The sequence below is a fragment of the Astyanax mexicanus genome, chromosome 13 (genome assembly GCF_023375975.1).
Source record: "Astyanax mexicanus isolate ESR-SI-001 chromosome 13, AstMex3_surface, whole genome shotgun sequence".
Taxonomy (NCBI): Eukaryota; Metazoa; Chordata; class Actinopteri; order Characiformes; family Acestrorhamphidae; genus Astyanax; species Astyanax mexicanus.
In genome coordinates, this window is record NC_064420.1 from 36,148,051 (window position 1) to 36,167,683 (window position 19,633).

The 19,633-nt window shown below is 35.1% G+C and overlaps 1 protein-coding gene and 1 long non-coding RNA gene across 10 annotated transcripts in view; one reads left to right on the forward strand and one right to left on the reverse strand.

The window, feature by feature from the left end:
- The window catches only part of arhgef10lb (Rho guanine nucleotide exchange factor (GEF) 10-like b), a 76,006-nt gene that overhangs the window by 13,434 nt on the left and 42,939 nt on the right, over positions 1-19,633 (forward strand). For 3 of the 8 annotated variants that reach the window (XM_049463267.1, XM_049463263.1, XM_049463264.1), the window contains 9 exons: positions 3,902-4,228; positions 4,338-4,365; positions 5,448-5,521; positions 5,636-5,707; positions 7,500-7,568; positions 9,413-9,541; positions 11,680-11,816; positions 15,172-15,285; positions 17,947-18,055. In XM_049463267.1, the coding sequence (XP_049319224.1) occupies positions 3,902-4,228; positions 4,338-4,365; positions 5,448-5,521; positions 5,636-5,707; positions 7,500-7,568; positions 9,413-9,541; positions 11,680-11,816; positions 15,172-15,285; positions 17,947-18,055 (1,059 nt within the window). The remainder of the gene's footprint in view (positions 1-3,901; positions 4,229-4,337; positions 4,366-5,447; positions 5,522-5,635; positions 5,708-7,499; positions 7,569-9,412; positions 9,542-11,679; positions 11,817-15,171; positions 15,286-17,946; positions 18,056-19,633) is intronic. The other 5 variants (XM_049463270.1, XM_049463269.1, XM_049463268.1 and 2 more) reach the window with 4 other exon arrangements.
- On the reverse strand, positions 12,494-13,070 carry LOC125780680 (uncharacterized). Of its 2 annotated transcripts, none has more exons than XR_007423953.1 (3): positions 12,988-13,070; positions 12,699-12,780; positions 12,494-12,572 (listed from the first exon to the last, which is right to left on the reverse strand). It is a non-coding gene; the product is annotated as an uncharacterized LOC125780680 (long non-coding RNA). The 2 variants fall into 2 exon arrangements; XR_007423954.1 differs by having other exon boundaries at positions 12,939-13,026.

Below are 19,633 nucleotides of genomic sequence, written 5' to 3' on the forward strand. Positions count from 1 at the left end.
TACCACAGTTCCATTATTGCTGTTTATTGAAAGATTTTGAGTTAAAGACGATGAGAAAATACGATCTGTTTGGTTATTACTGTAGCTGTGTTGTTTGGTTTGTAAGCGCTGCATCGTTGCTAGGTTACCTGTATGTGGTGAAGTAATACATGGAGAGCTTCGGTTACAGTGCATTACCGGCTGATAACTGAACTAATAAAACACCTCTGAGCCAATCACATTGCAGGTTCAGAACTAACTGTGGTATAATGTTACATTTCTAACTGCTGTTTACAAAAGAGAATATTTAAAAAAAAAAAAAAAATAGTCTCTGCAAAATATTTGAAACTGTTGTGAATAAAACTTGAACATTTATTTTGCTGCATTAATTTGTTAAACTTAAATTTTTTTTAATGTTTTGTAACATTGCCAAGAATATCGTTTAAAAAAAAATCCATAAAATGTTGTGATATAATTTTATGGCCATATCACCCACTGCTAGACTCAGACCACCTCCTGAAGTGGTTTTAGTGATTGAGTAATTTGTGTCTGGTTTAAATGCTTTTTGAGTGTGTAATACTTGCATTCTTATGATGCTTGGCTCAGATATAGGTGGCCAGGTGTAAACAGGATCTTAGAGTGGTTCAGATAATCTGTGTAACAATACAAAAAAAAATACATATGAACCTAATTTTGTTATAAATATGCAGGAGCATGTATGCTTAATGTACTTTAAATCATCTGAAGACTGCACACCGTGATTCATTTTTCATCCATTTCTGTATCTAGAGTAGTAACTATGGTTTCAAAGCACACAACACATTGAGTCAGCTGAGTGTAGAATTATGATCAAGATGACTGGAATCCAGTTTGTTACTGTGTCTCTGACCCATGGGCTGGACCCTGCAAACGTTTTACAGCTTGTTTTGCTCGTTCCGCCCAACTCTCTGCATGACTCACAAGAAGTTTTTTTTTTTGACTGCAGAATTTTAGACTAAGCCCACATACGCCCCTTGTTTCCATTGTATGCACAGTAACACATGGTCTCCCTGCCACAGACCTGCACAGCCATCGCACACGCTTTACTGTCTCCTTACGGTTGCATACATTGGATTTACCAATGTCTTGTCATCTGAAATGACGTTGCTGTTTGTTACCAGTCCTGTGGTGTTCACGTCTGTGTGTCTGTGTTATTTTCAGCCAGTAGGTCATAATTTTCCCTGGTCTTGGGTTTGGAACGGTGACATTTGTTGTGAACTGAAGGCAACCCACAGTTACTGTGGGACAGAATGGCCTTAGTTCTGACAGTAGTTAGCACAATCAGCCTTTTGCTCTTTGTTACACGCTGGGTAGTGATTCCCTGAGCCAGTGTGGTGCAGTGACGTTATGTGGTTTGTTACCCAGCAAATAGAGAGCTAACAGAGAGACAGAGAGCTTTAAATGGCTATTCCAGCCTAGACCTTGCCTTTAATAACCTCCCTGCTGAAAAACAAGTAAAACCAGGCAAGCCTAGTTTTGCCAAACCACCACTGGCTACAGAGAATCCCCAATGGAATTTCAATACCCTGCTAAAAAGTCCAGTTTGAGACCAGCTGGTCATCTAGAAAAAAACCATAACCTACACTGCTAGTTTAGCTTGTTAACTAGCTCTCTTGATAAGCGTAGATTATGTTTTTTTTCTGGATTTTTTAGCAGCATAGGGATGCTCTTTATTTTACTATTTTATATGACCCTGTTTGGTAAAGAACTCAAGTCTTGCTTCTTGGCTTTCAGAGCCTTAAGACATAGACTATATACTTTGTATTTTATTTTTTGGTGTGAAGGTTTCTTTCTTCTTTTTTTCTGTTCCTTTTTTGGGTTGATTTTTCATTACTTTGTCCTGTTTTGGCTCATTGATTTAAGCAAATTACAATAAATTAGAATAATTTATTAGTAATAATTTATTCCACTGCAATTATATAATAAATGTCAAGCATTTTAAAAACTTAATAAAGAAATCTTTATTAAAAAAAATATGTGAAGGGCCCTGACCAACATGGCCCTGTGCTGCCTTCAAGTCGTGTCAGAAATATCGTATTTACGAGATGAGAGCAAATGAATGCCACAAACCACAAACTCTTACCAGTGGAAAACGTTTTTTACATAAACCCCAAATTTCCCAGTTGGGGACGTGTTAGTAGCAAGAGGTCAATAAATTGATGCAGACAGATCATATTGTAAACTGCTTACACCTTTGTTATTGCTACAACACTTCAACACTTGCAGGTTGTTATTAGCTAACTAATAAAATCACTAGCAATACATGAAAAATGAAAAAATTACAAATCTAGTAAAATTCACAGTTCTATGGGACAAAAAAAAAACATCCCTCAACTAATGTGTGTCTTATTCGCTTCATTCTCTTGGAGTAGGGCAAAGTAAACCTCCTGTTTTTTTCTAATAATAGACCAAACAAAAGGTTATAAACAAAAGGATTTTCCTCCGAACCAAAAACACTCAAATACATGTCAATAATTACGACTTTTAACCTCGTAAATATGAGTTTCCGAGGAGGACTTGAAGGCAGCTAAAGCAATGCTAATATCACACTAGGGATGCTAACACAGGAGTAGCAGTGCTAAATAAGGCTAATGCTGCAATAGCAGTGGTAATACCACAGTAACTATGCTAAACGAGACCATGGACAGCCTGATGCAACGGCAGGGCCATTTAAGGTGGAACTGCTTATTTAGCTTTGTTTTTTTTAATCAAGAAAGTTGAGTTTGACAAACATACCATTTTTCTGTCTCTACACTTCTTTCATTTACAATAATATGTCAAGCAAAGATTGAAACACACACAAAACATCACAACTTTAGCCAAACTAATAAGAACATTACCTCTCAAAACGAAAGCTTGGAAAAAAGCTTTATTTTTCTACAGGATTTTTTGTCATGTAGTTAAATTCTATAGTGTAGTATTATTTACTTAATAGAATGTTTTTTTACTCACTGCATAACCTGTAATGCTTTATACCAATTTGTCATATAGCCAGTGGGAATTGCTGTGGTGCTTAATCAATCCTAATTGTTAATTTAGTAATTTATATGTAAAGTAATTTTTGTTTAATGGCGAATTTAAACCAGTTTTCACAGGAATATGTTACATTAGTTAGAGATAAATAATGTTAGATCCGGCTTTCTACTGTTTTCACTCGATCAGCAAAAATCAAACCAAAAAAAAAGGGGAAAAAAAGAAAACAAACAGCCCATCTCACCTAAACAACTTTCTTACACCTTTAGGGAATAACATGTCAGTCTAATGTTAGCTTAACTCCTTAAACTGGAAAATCTTGCTCTAGTGACCCTGTGGCATGTTTACAACCGATATAAGGGTGGTTACTGTTATATTTTGCATTTCTGTTCATAAAGCTGAAATGGTGTTTTTGTAATTAATAATATTAATGATATTAATTATATATATATTTTTAATATTCCTAATTTTTTTATTGGAAATACTTAAAGGCAGATTGACCTTTGTGTCAGCTGATTATAGTGTTAAAATATATCATTCTGTCATTAAACATCTGCTTGATTGTGATTATGGGCAGAATCATATATTATCAAAAACAATAATTATTCTGTTCAATTCTCAGAATGTATTAAAATGTAACCCCCACAAAAATGTTTGGTGTATTGTATTTAATCACTGTGTAAATAATCTCTATATTAACATTTGTTTATTCAGTGCATTTTTGTTGATAGCACAAGTTGAGATTTCGTGATACACTGAATTGTTTTCTAAAGCAACATAATCAATTCCTATTGAATTAGGAGATTCATAATAAAATCAAATCTGAATCATGAGGTCAGGGGTTTATACATGTGATTTCAGCCTAATACTATCTCATATGCTCAATTCTCTGAATATTCTGTGTTTTCAGAGTCTATGCCCACTGGAGTGGCTCAGACACCCCAGCAGGAGGAGGAAGAGGATGATGAAGACGAGGAGATGGGAGAGAAGTTTCAGTTTGATGATAGTGAAGAAGAAGAACACAATGCTGCTGGAAACTCTGGTGGAAATAAAACGTTAGGAGTTCCCCCTGCTGAAGCCCAGCCTTCTCAGGGTCCCAGTGGCATTATCATGGCCTCGAATGCACTTTACAGTCAAGCTATGAAGCGTGTCTCATCCGGTCTTTATCAGGAAATAAATGGAGGGACCTCTGCTGGTCAGGAGTACCAAACTATTCCTCCACATTTAACAAGCCCAGGTGAGGTTTTTGACAATGAGTTTATTTTGATTAAAAGTGGTTTAATAATTTGTTGGTATGGAGTGTGATGATGTTCTTGTAAGACAATTTTTTTCTGTTTTTAATTTAGATTTGGTTGCAAGACAGTCTCCTGATGGGTAAGTTGGCGGTAAAGCACAGACGTTTGGGTAGAGGTCAGTAAGGTTGACACATGTATAAGGTTGGCACATGTATAATAACGCAGCCACACAGCATAAATAACTTAAATAATGATGATTTATAATAATTAATATCACTGTATTTTTAAAAGCAGTTTATTAAAGGATACATTGTAGACAGATGTATTTAGTTTTGTAGTGATACATCACCAAACAATTAGAAGTTATTTACCAATTTACAATGTGTTTAAAATAATCTAGTCATGTTACTTTGTGTGTGTATGTATATGAGTGTAGTGGTAGAATATCTGTTGTCATTGTTTGTTGGTAACTCATTTAAAATAACTGTTTTATATTGAGGTGAGTGGACCTTATACTGTATGGTAGTCTAATAGTCAAATCAAATTCTGTGATATAATATTGATATTTCACATATTAAATGTTTTTTGCTACATTTAAAAATAAAACTGTGGGAAAAGTGCATTTTAAAGTGTTTAATTTTTTTTTTTTGTCTTTAATTTATCTTGTGAGAACACTCCTCTGTGCTGTCAGCTGGGCAGTAATGTCCATTATTAGCACTCTAAGGACACAAGATGGCAATTAAGGCAGTGTCATTAAAACCAAGATTCACAATTGGATCAGGATTAAAATAACCAATGCCCAATCAATTAATATATACAATAAAAATGCTTGGATTGGATCCGATCACCCCTAACCACTATTGCTTGCTGTTCCTCTAGATCATTCAGTTATACTGATAGTAAGATGTTTTGCTAATTTAGTTAATGTATATAAATATGTTTGACATTGCATAAATTAAATCTGTTTAAACTATTAACACAATTCTGTAATTATTGGTGAATCATCACACTTGCATAAAAATACCTCATTTAAGAACAATTGAGTTAGAATGTTAAAGTTGACAGTAATACTTTAAACAAGTCATTTCTTGTAGGTCAATAAATGATAAGTTACAGCCCAAAAACCTGGACCCATTTTTTATAGAGTTATATTAATGTTCATAGTAGATTTTGGAAATAATTCATTTGCTTGACTAGTGGCCACTCTTCTAAATGTTTCAGGAGTTCTGTTTCTGCTGAACCTCGAGCCACAGAGGAGACCAAGAGCACATGGAAGAGAAACACCATTTATGAAGGTATTTCTCTCCCCTGTTTAAAAAGTCTTGTTCTTGCACAATGTGTGGGTTTTCTGAAGGGACACACAGTTCTCAGAAACAGCCAGTGTCCGTCTCTGTGTCTGTGATCTGTAGGTTTCTATGCAGGATCTGAGAGCTACTATACGCCTGTCATTAAGAAGGATGTTCTCATGTTTGCTCAGTCAGGTCTGTAGCTCCGTTGGGAAGCTCTGTTACTACAAAAGTCCTCTGTTACCATCACAAAGACTGCAAAATGTGATTTAATGACCACACTCGAATCAGAGCAAAACCTTTCACTAATCAAAACCAGATATGAATGGGATGAGATCACTGGAAGGAAACACTCATTTCAAATTCCCCTTAAGATCAGCTTCATAATAAAGGGATCATGTGTCTTTCAGGGAAATGATTTCAGGGGCAACTTTCCAGGCCAAGATTTTCACATTTTCAGCCTGGCCAACTACTTGTGAATAATGGGATAATAAGTTTTGAAATAGTATGTATGCCCTATAAAGAAATATATCTATATCTTTGATTTTTATTATTTAGTATGTTGGTTTGTTGAATTATTTTAATTTCAAATTATGTATGCTTAATAGGTTTGTCGTATCGAACTCAACAATAAAGCAAAAAGTAATTACACAATAAATAATAGCAATCTTTATTTAGAGTATTTACTGTACCTTGTTTTTTATTTTGTTACACTATTAAGTTTTTACATATGTTACAGCTTATGAAATAGACAAACGTTTATAGATAGTTTATTTCTACTGTATACCGAACTTTAATATTCATTTTTTGCAGTATTTTATTCATGAAAAATAAGTATTTAGTTGTCACAAAAATCCAACGGGCCAAATTCGTCTCCCCCTAAATGTTTTTTATTTTACTTTACAGTGTATTTTTTTTGACATTCTACATGTTATAAGGGTGCTGTGAAATTATCTAGTTATATTAGTACGTTCAGGCTACTTTGTACTGTATTTATCTAATATTTGATTGTACCAGGTTTAACAGGATAAAACGCTTATAAAACACAAATATTTTGACTAGTTTTAGTGATTTTAGTGACTAAGATAACATGTGGGTACTGTACGTGTAGCCCAGCCGGAAACCAGACAGTTTTGCCCCAAGGTTTATGTGTCTTATGGTAATGGGCCACAGCAGACCAGTGATAGGTCCAGAAGGGGTTAAACATGGGCTCCACCTGGGTTGTACACTACACATGGGGCCTAGATGGGACCCATGTGATATTAGGGTGGGCTGTAATGATGGTGATGGGAATTATCCATTACAAACCCAGTCAGATTCCATGCCCACCTGAAACCTAATCTAATCCACGTTCCATCCTTATGATCTGCACATGAGCTCCTATTGGCTAGACTGTTTTAAATCACTGGGTGCTCATACAACTGTTTAGTAATTTATGAGATTTTTCATCAGCTGACTTTGATTTTAAGTATTTCTCTCTCTTTCTCTTTATCCCAATAAATGATAAAACATCAGGAAAATCATTCTTACATAACCGATCCATGATTAAAAAAAATCAGGTAACACTTTACAATAAGGGTACATTAATTAGCAGTACTTGCAGAATGTCTTACTTCATTATTAAATGAGACTTTTATTAACAGACATTATTAATCATTAGAAAATATTTTAAATTATGTCTCAATTTATTATTATTTAAACATTCTTAAGCATGCACATTTAGTTTACTAATGTTTAATAATGCTAGCACTTAACTAGTGTCAGTTCATAATTAGTTGAGACACAACTTAACTTACACATTTATTAATGCTTATCATTCGTACTGTTTTTTTTATAACTCTTATTGTAAAGTATTACCAAAACATCACACACACAGCGGCCTCCCTTGTTAATTGATTTGGCTGCAGATCAAAATGATACACAGATCCATGACTCCAGCTCTAAGATGAATCTGAGTGTTCTGAGTGAAGTGTGTGTGTCTGTTCAGCTCAAGTACCAGCTCGCTCTCAGGAATGGTTCAGTGTGGTGTCAGAACTCACACTGCGGCTGCATAAAGGTATATGTATCCCACAACTAGCCCCGCCCTCCGCTTAGCGTGCTCCTTTAGAGTTTGTTGCTGTAGGTTCATTTTAAACAGCAATCCTCCCTTTCCTTGTTGAAGCACATCCAAAATGCAAACTTTGCGTAAAATGCATTGATCTGAAGGTGGCAATCCTGCTAAATCATTTCTGTCAGAATAATGTAAATAATATGTATTTGACATACATTATATATAATAGTATGATAAAATTGCTCATATTGTGGCCATAGAAGTCCTAACCCTAATGTTCCAGCCTAAAATCAGGCTAAACAATATCTTGGTGTGTTTTTCCCCTACTGTATACAATAAGGGTGTAATCTTACATTTAAATAAACAATTTTATTGTCAACTTATAGTATATATACGCCTTAAATTTGTCTTAAAAATTCAAAATGAATCAAGTAAATAAATTAATTTACAATTTCTAAATAAAATGAACTTTGAATTTAACATAAATGCATTTAATAAAACAAACAAAAAATATGATACCAAATAAAGTTAAATGCAATTGTCTCTATTTATTATGCAAGAGGAAGCAGAAAAGAAAAACGTATGTATTAGGTCATGTCTAACATATTAGTTTGTGACTATCTTTATTTTAGCTGTTGTGCAAAAGAAATTGCAACTTTACACGAGAAGTACCTCTTAGCTTTTATTCCAAGATCATTTTGACGTTATTAAGCCATTCTGACAAACTTAAAAGCAACTTCTGCATTAAAATTGTATAAAATATTTAAGAATTATACAAAAAAAAAGATTTTTTGCATGACAATAGCTTTATACACACACCTATATATATATTTACACACTACCATCCTTGGTTTACCTGTTTGACATCTGTTACCTAGTATGATATTTTGATGCAAAACCCAAATGTTTTTAGTCTACGGCAGAAATAAAGAGATTGGTCACACTGTTACAATACGTTTAAAGGGGAGTGTGTACATTTTGTGTACTAAAAATGGAAACATTTTTTCAGGCACATGTGATGTAATATATGCCTTTTATGAATCTTTACATTAACATTTTTGTATTCAGAATATCTAATAAAACTCAATGATGTTTCAAGTCCTTGTGAGATTTTCCCCGCTTTCTTCCCCCTGATCTTCTGTGCAGTAGCTTAAAATTTGAGCTTTGTTTTAGTCTTGTGCTTTAGTGTTTAGTCTTAGTTTTGTGACTTTGCTATTTTGTGTATAATGTGTATAATTATCTACCTGGATCAGTCACTGTTGTTTTAGCTGCTTATGTGTATGTAGTGAAGGTGTGCACTCTATATATTGATTGGTCTTGTCAAGTGAAAGTGCTGTGTCCTGTACCTTCACTAACATTAAACTGGATATGACCTTCAGATACGCATGCTTAAACAGTTTTAGGATGTTTTTGTCTTTGAGATGTCCTGTAGCAGCAGACAGTCAGGCTTAACATAATACACCATCTGGTAAACACACAGTATCAGCAGATCTCTGTGCAGTGTTATTCCTGACTTTGGAATAGAAATGAAGGTGGTGTGGCTTGATTAGACTATCTGATATAACTGCTCCCTTATGGCTGCAGTGTTATGTTGGTATGATTTAATAAAAGTTGATTAAATTTGCTAGTGACATTGACATCTCTCTGTACGCTGCACCTCAGACTTATATTACATTTGTGCTTACTACAGCATTGTTGTAGCATCTGATTAGTACTCTCACTTTACAGCTACATTTTCAGCCTGCTCTTAGCTTTGCATCTTAGTGTAACGTAGAGTATCAGCTATATAAGAAAGGTTGTCATTGACATTGAACATAATTTCCTTACTCTATAAAATTTCTCTTCTTTAGGAAAACCTGCAATAGGAACAGAGGGAAATGTGGCCTCATCCACACCAGAGATGAACCTCGCCCCAGCCCCTCGCTCTGAGGTGATCTATGATGACGTCCCCTGTGAGAATATCCCCTCTCCTGATGCAGGTCAGTGAGTAACTCCAAGTACACTCTAAAAAACAGAGGTACGATATGAGAACTTTTTTGTACTCAGAGGTACACTCTTCATAATTGTACCCTCAAAGGTACAATATTGGTCTTTACGGGGTCAGATTTGTTCCTTCTGAAGTACAAAGTAATTTCTAACAGCAATAAATACAGATTTGTACCATTTAACCAGCAACTAAAGGTACATTCAGTATTCTGTATCACTGTATTAATAAACAATATATATATATATATATATATATATATATATATATATATATATATATATATATATATATATATATATATATATATATTTAAATTGCACATTTTTTATTTGAAAGCCAGACAATTTTGGATCATCAAGTTTTTGAGCCATATTTAGTTGATGATAATGTTTATAAATTGTATAATCTTTACTGGCACAAAAACCATGGGTACAAAAAAGGACTGTCACTGAAAAGTACTTTTTTGTACCTCAATATAAGGTACAGCCCCAGCGACAAGCTTTGTACCCTTTTAAGTACAAATCTGTACTGACTTTTCTTAGTGTGTACCTCCAAGCTCACTTACAGAATTACCCCATCTGTCTAATACAACATCTGAACAACTATCGCATTTAGGCTAACAGTCTAAACACAGATACAGGCATAGATGGCAACTTTTAGCCTTTACAGAGAAATAATCTGGATAATACAGGGTTCATATGGTCATGAAAAACCTGGAAAAGTCATGGGATTTCAAAATGGCAATTTCCAAGCCTGTATACGTTTTGGAAAAATTAAAATACCCCAAAAAGTTTTGGAAAAGTCATGGAAATTTGCAATCTACAAATCTTTTTTTTTTCCGACGAAGAAAAGTTATTTAAACTACCAAATACATCAGCTCAGAGTTTGTTCAGTAATTTAGCCCTACATGATGCTCTCAAAATGTGACACGTTTTATTATTGAAGATTGTGTGTTAACTTTGCTTAAAGAAATGTTTTTTCATATACTATTAATTTTAGGACTACTGTAATCAATTCTGTTCATAGTTTTAGTTGATTTTTGGTTTTATTGAAGGTAAACCAAAAATCAACTAAAACTATAAATGTATGGATAAGTCATGGATAAGTCATGGAAAAGTCATGGATAAAATTTGTTGGTTAAAAACTGTATTAACCCTGATTATATATTAGGATCACCTCATCTTAAAGTTTAGTGGAGCTTCTGATCAACATATTAATTTGGGATGGATACTGCATTGTTTTTGAAGAATACAGTGTCATGCTACATAAAGTGACAAAGAAGATTAGAGTACTGGTACCCGTATACCCTAGAACTGTTGTTGATTTAGAGTTCAAACTTAAGCGGATCCAGGATCAGATGCCTTTCTTCTTTTCTTTACGAGGATCTTACTCAAAGGAACAGATCCTAGATATGCACTTTTACTCTGATAAGCCAAACACTGGCACGACAAGAACATAGACTGTAGATTAAATAACTTTGTCCTCTACCTGTGCATGTTAATGATAACAGATAGTTGAAGTTAAACTCACTAATTGTAACAGCAGTTTTTGAATTTTCATTACTTCTAAAGGTTTCTGAATGTTTTTTCTGTAATTTAATTAATAAGGATTTAAAATATGATCATATAGCTGTTCAAAAAAAATAAATTAACAATAAATAAATCCACCGCCTCATCAGGAGCATGCCCAGGTGTTGTAAGGAGGTCATACAGGCACATGGAGCCAGACACACTACTGAGCCTCATTTTACCTCGTCTTGAGGAATTTCCACTGAAATTGGATCAGCCTGTCATTTAATTTTCCACTTTAATTTTAAATAGGATTCCAAATCCAGACTTCCATGGAATAATAATTTTGATTTACATTGATAATTTTTATCTTATTTTATTCTCAACGCATTCCACTAATTTTAACTGTAAAATTGTATTAATTGAGATCTAGATTGTGTTATTTTAGTGTACCTTTATTTTTTTAACAGTGTATTATATGCATGAGTCATTTATATTATATATAGACATGTTCTGAACAGTGTGTGAAATGGCTATGTGTCAAAAATGTCTGTTCAGAAAGTGCTCCCTCACAGCTGTACTATTTATATAGCTGTTTTCTGTTTCCTGCTCTCGTGTTTAGGCAATGATACGATCTATGAGGATGTTCAGAGGCATGATGAGTCAGCAGGGATGTTGGATAATGGCTGGAGCTCCAGTGAGTTCGAAAGCTATGACGAGCAGTCGGACACCGAGATCAAGCAGCCGGCCCGCAGCAAGGTGGGTAAGCATGGGGCCTGCTTATGTCTGGGCCTGGGTGCTATACATGGGATAAAATGCTGAGTAATGGATATGTAAATAAATCTTCATTATTCCACTTCAAAGCTGGAATATCTGTCTCATTTTCAAATGAGAATTTGACCTAAATTCTAAATTACACAATATCTCATATATTCTAAATGTAGTCTATCAGCCATGGTTGGTGTCTAAAGTTAGATATGGAGTAAGTTTAACCAGTTATGGAAGTTCACAGCCACTATCGTTTATCAAACATGTTGCCTTGTCATAACAGTACTAGTAGCAGCAGTCATATGTCTACTTTGTTTATTCTTTGAGATAAGAGCGTGTCATGCAGTTTCAGAAAGCAACAGAAACAGATGTTTTTGAGAGGACATCATAACAACTCAACACACCTTGAGGCATTTATTTGATAGTATTTTCTTATGTTTCTAGATTGTCTTTCACAGACTCACGGATGCTTTATCATACAAAAAAAAATCATATATAAAACAGATATTGTGACTAGTCTCCTGTAGTCCTTATGTGCGTGTAGCCACAAAGACCATAAGGCTCTTAGTGTCCAATGTCTCATTCTGCTGATCTGAAGGGTGTTCGCATAGACTGCCCTTTATTCACCCTTATTAAGAACATTCAACAATAATTGCTGTACAGCAGACTCAGCAGTAGCCTATTATCCACAATTTCCTTTTATTGCATCTGTGTTCAACTGGAGCATGTGGGTTATTTCCGAGCTGCCTAAACATCAAAAGAGAATAATTATATAGGTGTGAGTGAGAAGTATTTTTGGAACAGTTATTTAGTGCTATGTGTCCTAAAATAACTATTAATAATAGCAAAAAAAGTTAAGTAGTTGTTCCTTACCTTGAGGACTAATGCACTAAAAGTGTGCAAGTTGCTGACTTGACTTTCACCTGAGTACAGACTTAGAGGAGGACCACAAACCCTAGGGCATAATTTAGGACTTGGTGTAATTAATGCCACACGGGTGACACACATGCAGATTACAATCAGAGAATTTATTAAACACAGTAACAGTATAACAGGGAAAAACAAGCACAGGTCTAGCTAAGCACAGAAAGGCAACACGAATAAACAACATACCAGATGGGTTAAAGCAGAAGATCATACACTGAAGATCAGCAATACTAACCATGGGCAAGTCAGAGGACAAGGTCCAAAAGCAGGCAAGGGTCTAAACCAGAACACAATAACAAACAAAGGTGCTAAGGTAAATCAGAAGTCAGTAAAGAAACAGACAGGGGTCATACATGAAAGGCAGAGAAGATGAAGAGAACACGAGGTAAAAGAGCTATAGACTAGATTCAATATCAGGCACAAAGAACAGGAGACGAGGGGTATTCATACAGGGCAGCACAGGTGAGAACAATCAGACTAATTAGTAAGAAGGAGAGTTTGTGAGAGGCAGAGGCAGTGGCAGTGACCAGAGCTGTACATTAATTTACGTAATTTTTAGTGAAGGTTTCACACCTGAAATTTATTTCTCTAGTGAAAATAAATCAATAAAATTTTCCCTATAGGTTTGTTTTCACACAGGCAAAAACCTAAATACACCAAAATGCGGTTATTTTGGAACCGCAAGCCCAAGAGTGCAAACAAACGATTTCAAGTCCATTTTAACATTTAAAACACCCAGAATCACATACATTCTTTCTTTGTATTTTTTGTTATTGGAATTGACCAGCTTGCCCTTACTGTGTATGAACATTTTAAGAGGAAGTCTTGCTATATTCAAGATTTAAGACTCAAAGAGTTTATTGTCATGAGCACAGTAAGGAAACTTACCATTGTCCTTGTACAATGAAATTATTATTTTGCTCCTCGCCAAGTATACCACATTAAGAGAAAATAATACAATAAAGCAAAAAATAATAAACTAACTAAATATAAATATTAAATTGGTGTTAAATTTTCATCATTACATTACATGTTAACAATGTTTCTGCTGTTAAAGTTATTATTTTCGAGATAACTGTCGTTCTTCAGATTGTGTGACCATGTGTGAGGGAAACTGTACTCAGTTTAATCAGAAATGTAATTTTAACTGAACCAAACTGCATGAAAGTGCTGATCAGTTCTGCATTTAGTCACAAGGTGGCAATATCTAGCTGTTATCAGATACATGCATTCCCACATCAGACACACTGGCTTTATTTTACATTGAGTTACTTGTATAAAGTAAATGGCACGACAGACGAACAGCTAGCGCGGACTGCTGTGCTCTGTAGGCAGAGTTTAGATGGTAAAGAGGAACACTAAATGAGTCGGCCAGTGGATTTATTTTCACTCAGCAAACTCTTTCAGTTCTCTTTCCTTCCTGGGGTTTCCATGTTCCTCTCCTGCTTTGGCTCATTTTAGTCTGTGCTCTCGGGTGGCCATCTGTCTGTCTCTCTCTTTCTCTCTGTCTCTATCTCTTTTTCTGTCTGCGAACACTGCTGATCAGCACTTCAGTTGCAGATGCGTAATGACATGCATGATCTCTGCTGAACACAGGTACAGAATAGCTTCACTAAACTAATCAGAGCGCTGCTGCAGGTCTCGCTGGAATGAATACTAAATATATCTGTGCTTGTTTACTTTGGTCTGTAGCTGTTGTGTGGAATTTGTGTGCTAATCACATGAGAAATCACTGCATAACACACTAGCGGTCAAAAGTTTGGAATCAGTGTCTGCTGTTATGTAAAAGCGGAATAGTGGCAGAGATAAGGGTGATTGTAAAGGGCTTGTAAATATTTGATTAATATATATTTAAAATATGTATTACATAGCTAAAGCAAATAACTTGAAAAACTTTCTGATATATGAATTGTTCTGTTACACTTCCATAGTAAAGGGACCAATAGAAATGTATCAGGATTACTTGGAATAGACTCTTTTTATATTGACCTCCTTTTATTGACCTCCTTTTTTTATATTGACCTCCTTTTTTTTTTTTACCTGTAAAGTGGCAGTTATTTATATAAATGTTTTTGTGACGTGACATTTTTTTTCTTTTTGTTGCTAAAAAAAAGCATGTTATATTGCTAAAACTAAAATGGCAAAAATTGCATTTATTATTTATACCTAAAATTAACAACAAAACAAAAATATAAAAAGCGATTCCAAACTTTTCAGCACTACTGTGACACTACTGTGCTCTTTTGATTGTCTTTAAATGTTTCTCTGTCTGCTTTCACTCTGATTGTTCTTTTTTTTCTTCCTCGTCTTCCCTTTCTCTCTGTCTTTCTGCTTCTTTCTCCTCTTAAATATCGATCCAAATCATCATCTCTAATTGATGGGGCGTCCACTGGGAATATGGACACGATGATGACTGTAGATTTCTCCGGACGTACGGCGCCTAAAGGAGCGTTGTGTCCGGACCAAGCGTGAGCTGGCCATGCGGTTAGTGGCTCCAGACGTCAGCCAGATCAAACAGTCCTATGACATCAAGGTATACCATCCCTACTGTATCCCAGGAGCAGCATAGATGCACACTTATACATCATTTTTGTTGCAATTAACATAGATACATGGATGTGTTATACTTTATTTAGAGAGATTTGGAGCACATTTCTAATAATATCTTAATCTTTATGTAGTTAGTGACCTGTAACATCAGTATCAGTAACATGACACAATACATTTATGAAATGAATTATGCTGTATTGACATACCATGCATCTGTGTACAATTTGGTAAAACTTTATTTAAAGGGCAGGTACATAAAAGATTCATAACATCTGTAAAATGTAAGGCATTCATATTTAAATTTATATTTACTGTATTTAAATGTATCTAACACTTAAATGTATCTAAAAACTTTCCTTGTAGAGTGCTTACCTGTATTGTTTTCAGCTTTAAATCCTTAAAAGAGATTAACCTGATTAAGCAGACTTCATTAACAATGGTGAGCGACAAAATAAACTAATTTGGCAAGACTTTATTTGACAATAATTCGAAATTAACTTTATTTTAATTTAATTTAATAGTACCTACGAAGGTACTTCATAGCACATTCATAAGCATTGAATACTGAACTTCTATAGCATTATTCATATAGCATTATTCATTCTGAATTTAATTTATTTATTATTATCTGTTTTTATTATTTTATTTTGTTTAACTTTTATTTTACTTAGCTCATAGATTTATCTAAAACTATTTTTATTGATCCCTATATTTTAATTTGTCTTATTGTTTCTAATATTTTGTTTTTATTCTATAATTTGCTATGTACAGCACTTTGTTGCAGCTGTTGTTGTTTTTAAAGTGCTCTATAAATAAAGTTGAGTTGAGTTGAGACCTCTCTTGTCATTCAATGGACACACCCTCTGAGATGTCCTATTATTATATTATTTGTATAGTTTAACCCTATTCTGCTCTACTAGTTTATTTATTGTCCTTTGTTTACATCTTTACAAATTTGCACTGCTAAATTATTATATCACCTCATTCTTGCACTTTCTGTAGGGCTGACATCAGTCATCTCCCCAATATGCACAACAGCTGGTGTTCATTGTTGTTTTATGTGTGTATACCTTTAAGGCACCCCTACCCTGTAGTAATGGTATGGCCCAATTGAGAAAGGGGCGGAGCTACAGGTTGGGGGAGTCTAGAAAGGGAAGCCATTTTGAGTCGGCCATGCTGCTGGGGCTTCAAAATTTTCTGTTCTGCTGAAAGGCATGGTTAATTTGGTGAATGGTAGTGATGGGCAGATGAAGCCTCATTGGGTGTATGGCACATTTCCCAAACTGTATCGACACTGTGTTGAAACTGTGTTGCTGTATCACTTAATGGCGACATCTGCTGGACTAAGAAAGTCATTGCAAGCAACTGCGCGAGGAAATGCATCGGTCACGTGGTTTTCCTTAAAATGATACGCGGCCCGACACAGGGGTTCGCCTTGTTTGCTCGGTGCATGCGCTGAAGTTTCAGTGTCGTCAGACCCATCGCTACCAAACGACACAGGAAGTGTATCGGTCACGTGGTTTTCCTTAACTTGATACGCGCACCGACACGGGGTTTCGCCTTGACAGCTCGGCGCATGTGTCGAGGTTTCAGGGTCGTCAGACCCATCACTAGTGAATGGAGCTGCTGGTTAAAAGAGCTAGCATTTGCTAGTTCATAGTATTTGCTAGTTCAGAGTATGTCCATAAACAATCTGTGTTTATGGACAGATTTGACCTGTTTTATTTTCCTTTTTGTACAGTTTTTTCTTTTTCTATTTTTTATTTTTAAGAATTTAGAGCAAAGCCAGTTGTGCTCTCTCAGGGCTCCGGCAGCTGAGGGCAAATTACGTGAACAGGATTCTAACTGGCGATCTCAAGGGCAACCTTTTTTTACAAAGACTCTACTTTTATACTTTATTTGTGTTGTATTTTTATATGTATCATTGTATCTTATCCTTCTTTTGTAACATCTATCTATCTGTCTATCTATCTGTCTATCTATCTGTCTATCTATCTGTCTATCTATCTGTCTATCTATCTATCTATCTAAATTTGATAAACAGCTTGTGGCCTTACTCGCATCAGGATGAAATTAATAAAATGTATTAGTATTAAGTGTTGAATATGGACATTGTTTATGAAATGGAAAAACAGATAATTAAGGCATGAAATAACGTTACCAATGTATATTACATGTCTATTGAAAATGTGTTAAAACTACAGTTTGAGGACCTTGAAATAATTTATAGAAGTTAGGTCATGCTGCGAGTGATAGCATCATCTAGTCATAAATATCAAAATATTGTTTTAGAAATACATTATTTAATGTTTTTGAATGTGTTATGAAGCTCTTATGGAGGTACAGTAGTTAAACGTGTTGCTATACAGAGTTATAAGCAGGGAACCATTTTCTAAACATCCCTGCTCTTGCTCTGTCTTGCACAATGGAAAAAGGGCTTTTTCTTCTCAGTTTTGCTTCACATTGAAAATGAAACTATTGAAACACCTTTAAACATGTAGCAGCTGAGCCATGAGGGACGTTCAGAGAGTGACTTTGGCCCGGGTGCTGTACACGCTGTTCTCTGTAACAGAATCACCTGCTTTTTTCTCCTTTTCCTCTGAGCTACAGATGCCTGTTTCAGCACTCATCTCCTCTCTTCCAGGTTCAACAGCTCATGAAAGCTGCCCGGAACGGCACTAAGGATGGCCTGGAGAAGACGAAAATAGCCATGATGCGCAAAGTCTCCTTCCTGAATAAAAAAGAGATCATAGGTTTGAGTTTTTCTTTCTTTCAATCAATGCTTTTTGACTTTTGATATACATTGTAAAAAAAATGAGTTTTCCAAACAGGGATTAAGCCTAGTCGTAGATTATGTTTTCTGGAAAACTTAAATGATAAAGTAACTGATTATTACTAATCTTTTATTTTTTAAGTTGAGTTAACTCAACTTAGTTTACATTTTTGTTTAACTAGTTCTTCATCTCAATTAGGTCAACAATATATACCAAAGTTAAATAGTAGTAGTAGATCGTAAAAAAACAGTACCAAACTAAATGAGTTGCCTCTTAAATGGCTTTAATATTTTATAAGGTGTTTAGTCTGTAGTTCCCCTATTAATTTGTTTACAGTTTACTCCTGTCTATAAGTTAGAACTTAAACTACTACACTACTATTGTATGGGATCTCCAGACTTTTATTTTCTCATATTGATAAGCTGCAGTTATACTGTTGTGTCAGTGTAGAACTTAAACTAGTAAAATGACAGTAACATAAAACACTTCTGAGTACACTTTTGTGTTTACCTTTCCAGTGAATCTTAGACAAAGAAATGTATATGGTTTTACATCTTAGAGTGGCACAACTGTCTAACTGCCTGGACAGTAGATTATTATTTTGAATCCTGTCAATTCCACAGTCCTCCATGGTCAGTATTCTGAGAATATGAAGACTTATGTGATATGGGGGCTTTCTAAGTCATAGACCATGGGTTTGCAATTAAGTTTGGCCGTGGACCAGATATTTTGTATGTGGTGAAAAAAATTCTGTTTTGGAAAATGTAGTGTAATGGGATGGAGTGCTACAGACTAGTAGCTCTCCAGCCCAGGGGGTTGTTGAACCCAATTGCAGAAGAGTTGATTTCAAAGCAGGTAAATCCAAGAAGAAAGGAAAAAATAAAATAAAAATGAACACATCGCTCCTCACACAGGATCGAACCCGTGTCGTCAGAGTCGTGATCCAATACACTACCACTGCCCCAGCTAGTGAATTGGGACATGGCCGGGAAAATCGCCTTATAAGAGGCCTAAGAACGGGCGGAAGCTAAAGTCACGCCGAGCGCGACAGAGAGACAGCGGAGGAATGTAAACAAAACACAAAAGCTCGCCAGAAGCATTTTATTTATTTATTTTTTTTTTTTTTTCATTATTGTCCATTATAGTTCAAACAACCTCACGGGCCAGATGTTTCATGCTTTCCGCCTACTGCCGACCCCTGTCGTAGACTTCACATCTTTTCTAACAATTTAAGACGTTTCATCTGCAGCTTGTTTATTAATGTTTTTTGAGTCAGCTCTATTTGAGCCCTAAATCTAAGTTTATAAATGTTTGTCTAAGTTTGAGTTAATAAAAAAAAGTCTCTAATCGTTTCCTTTGTAGAAAAAAATATTTCAGTTAGAACACTGTTTGATTAAACTAAAAACACTCTCTTAATCAGTTATTGGCATTATTAGAAGTGTGACTTAAGAGACTTTTGAATACCAAAAGCTTTGTAATCTGTTCCTTTGCATAATTTTAAAAAGTTAGAAGAGTGTTTGAAGAGTGTTTGCTCCTCCAATGAACGTCGCCTCGCTT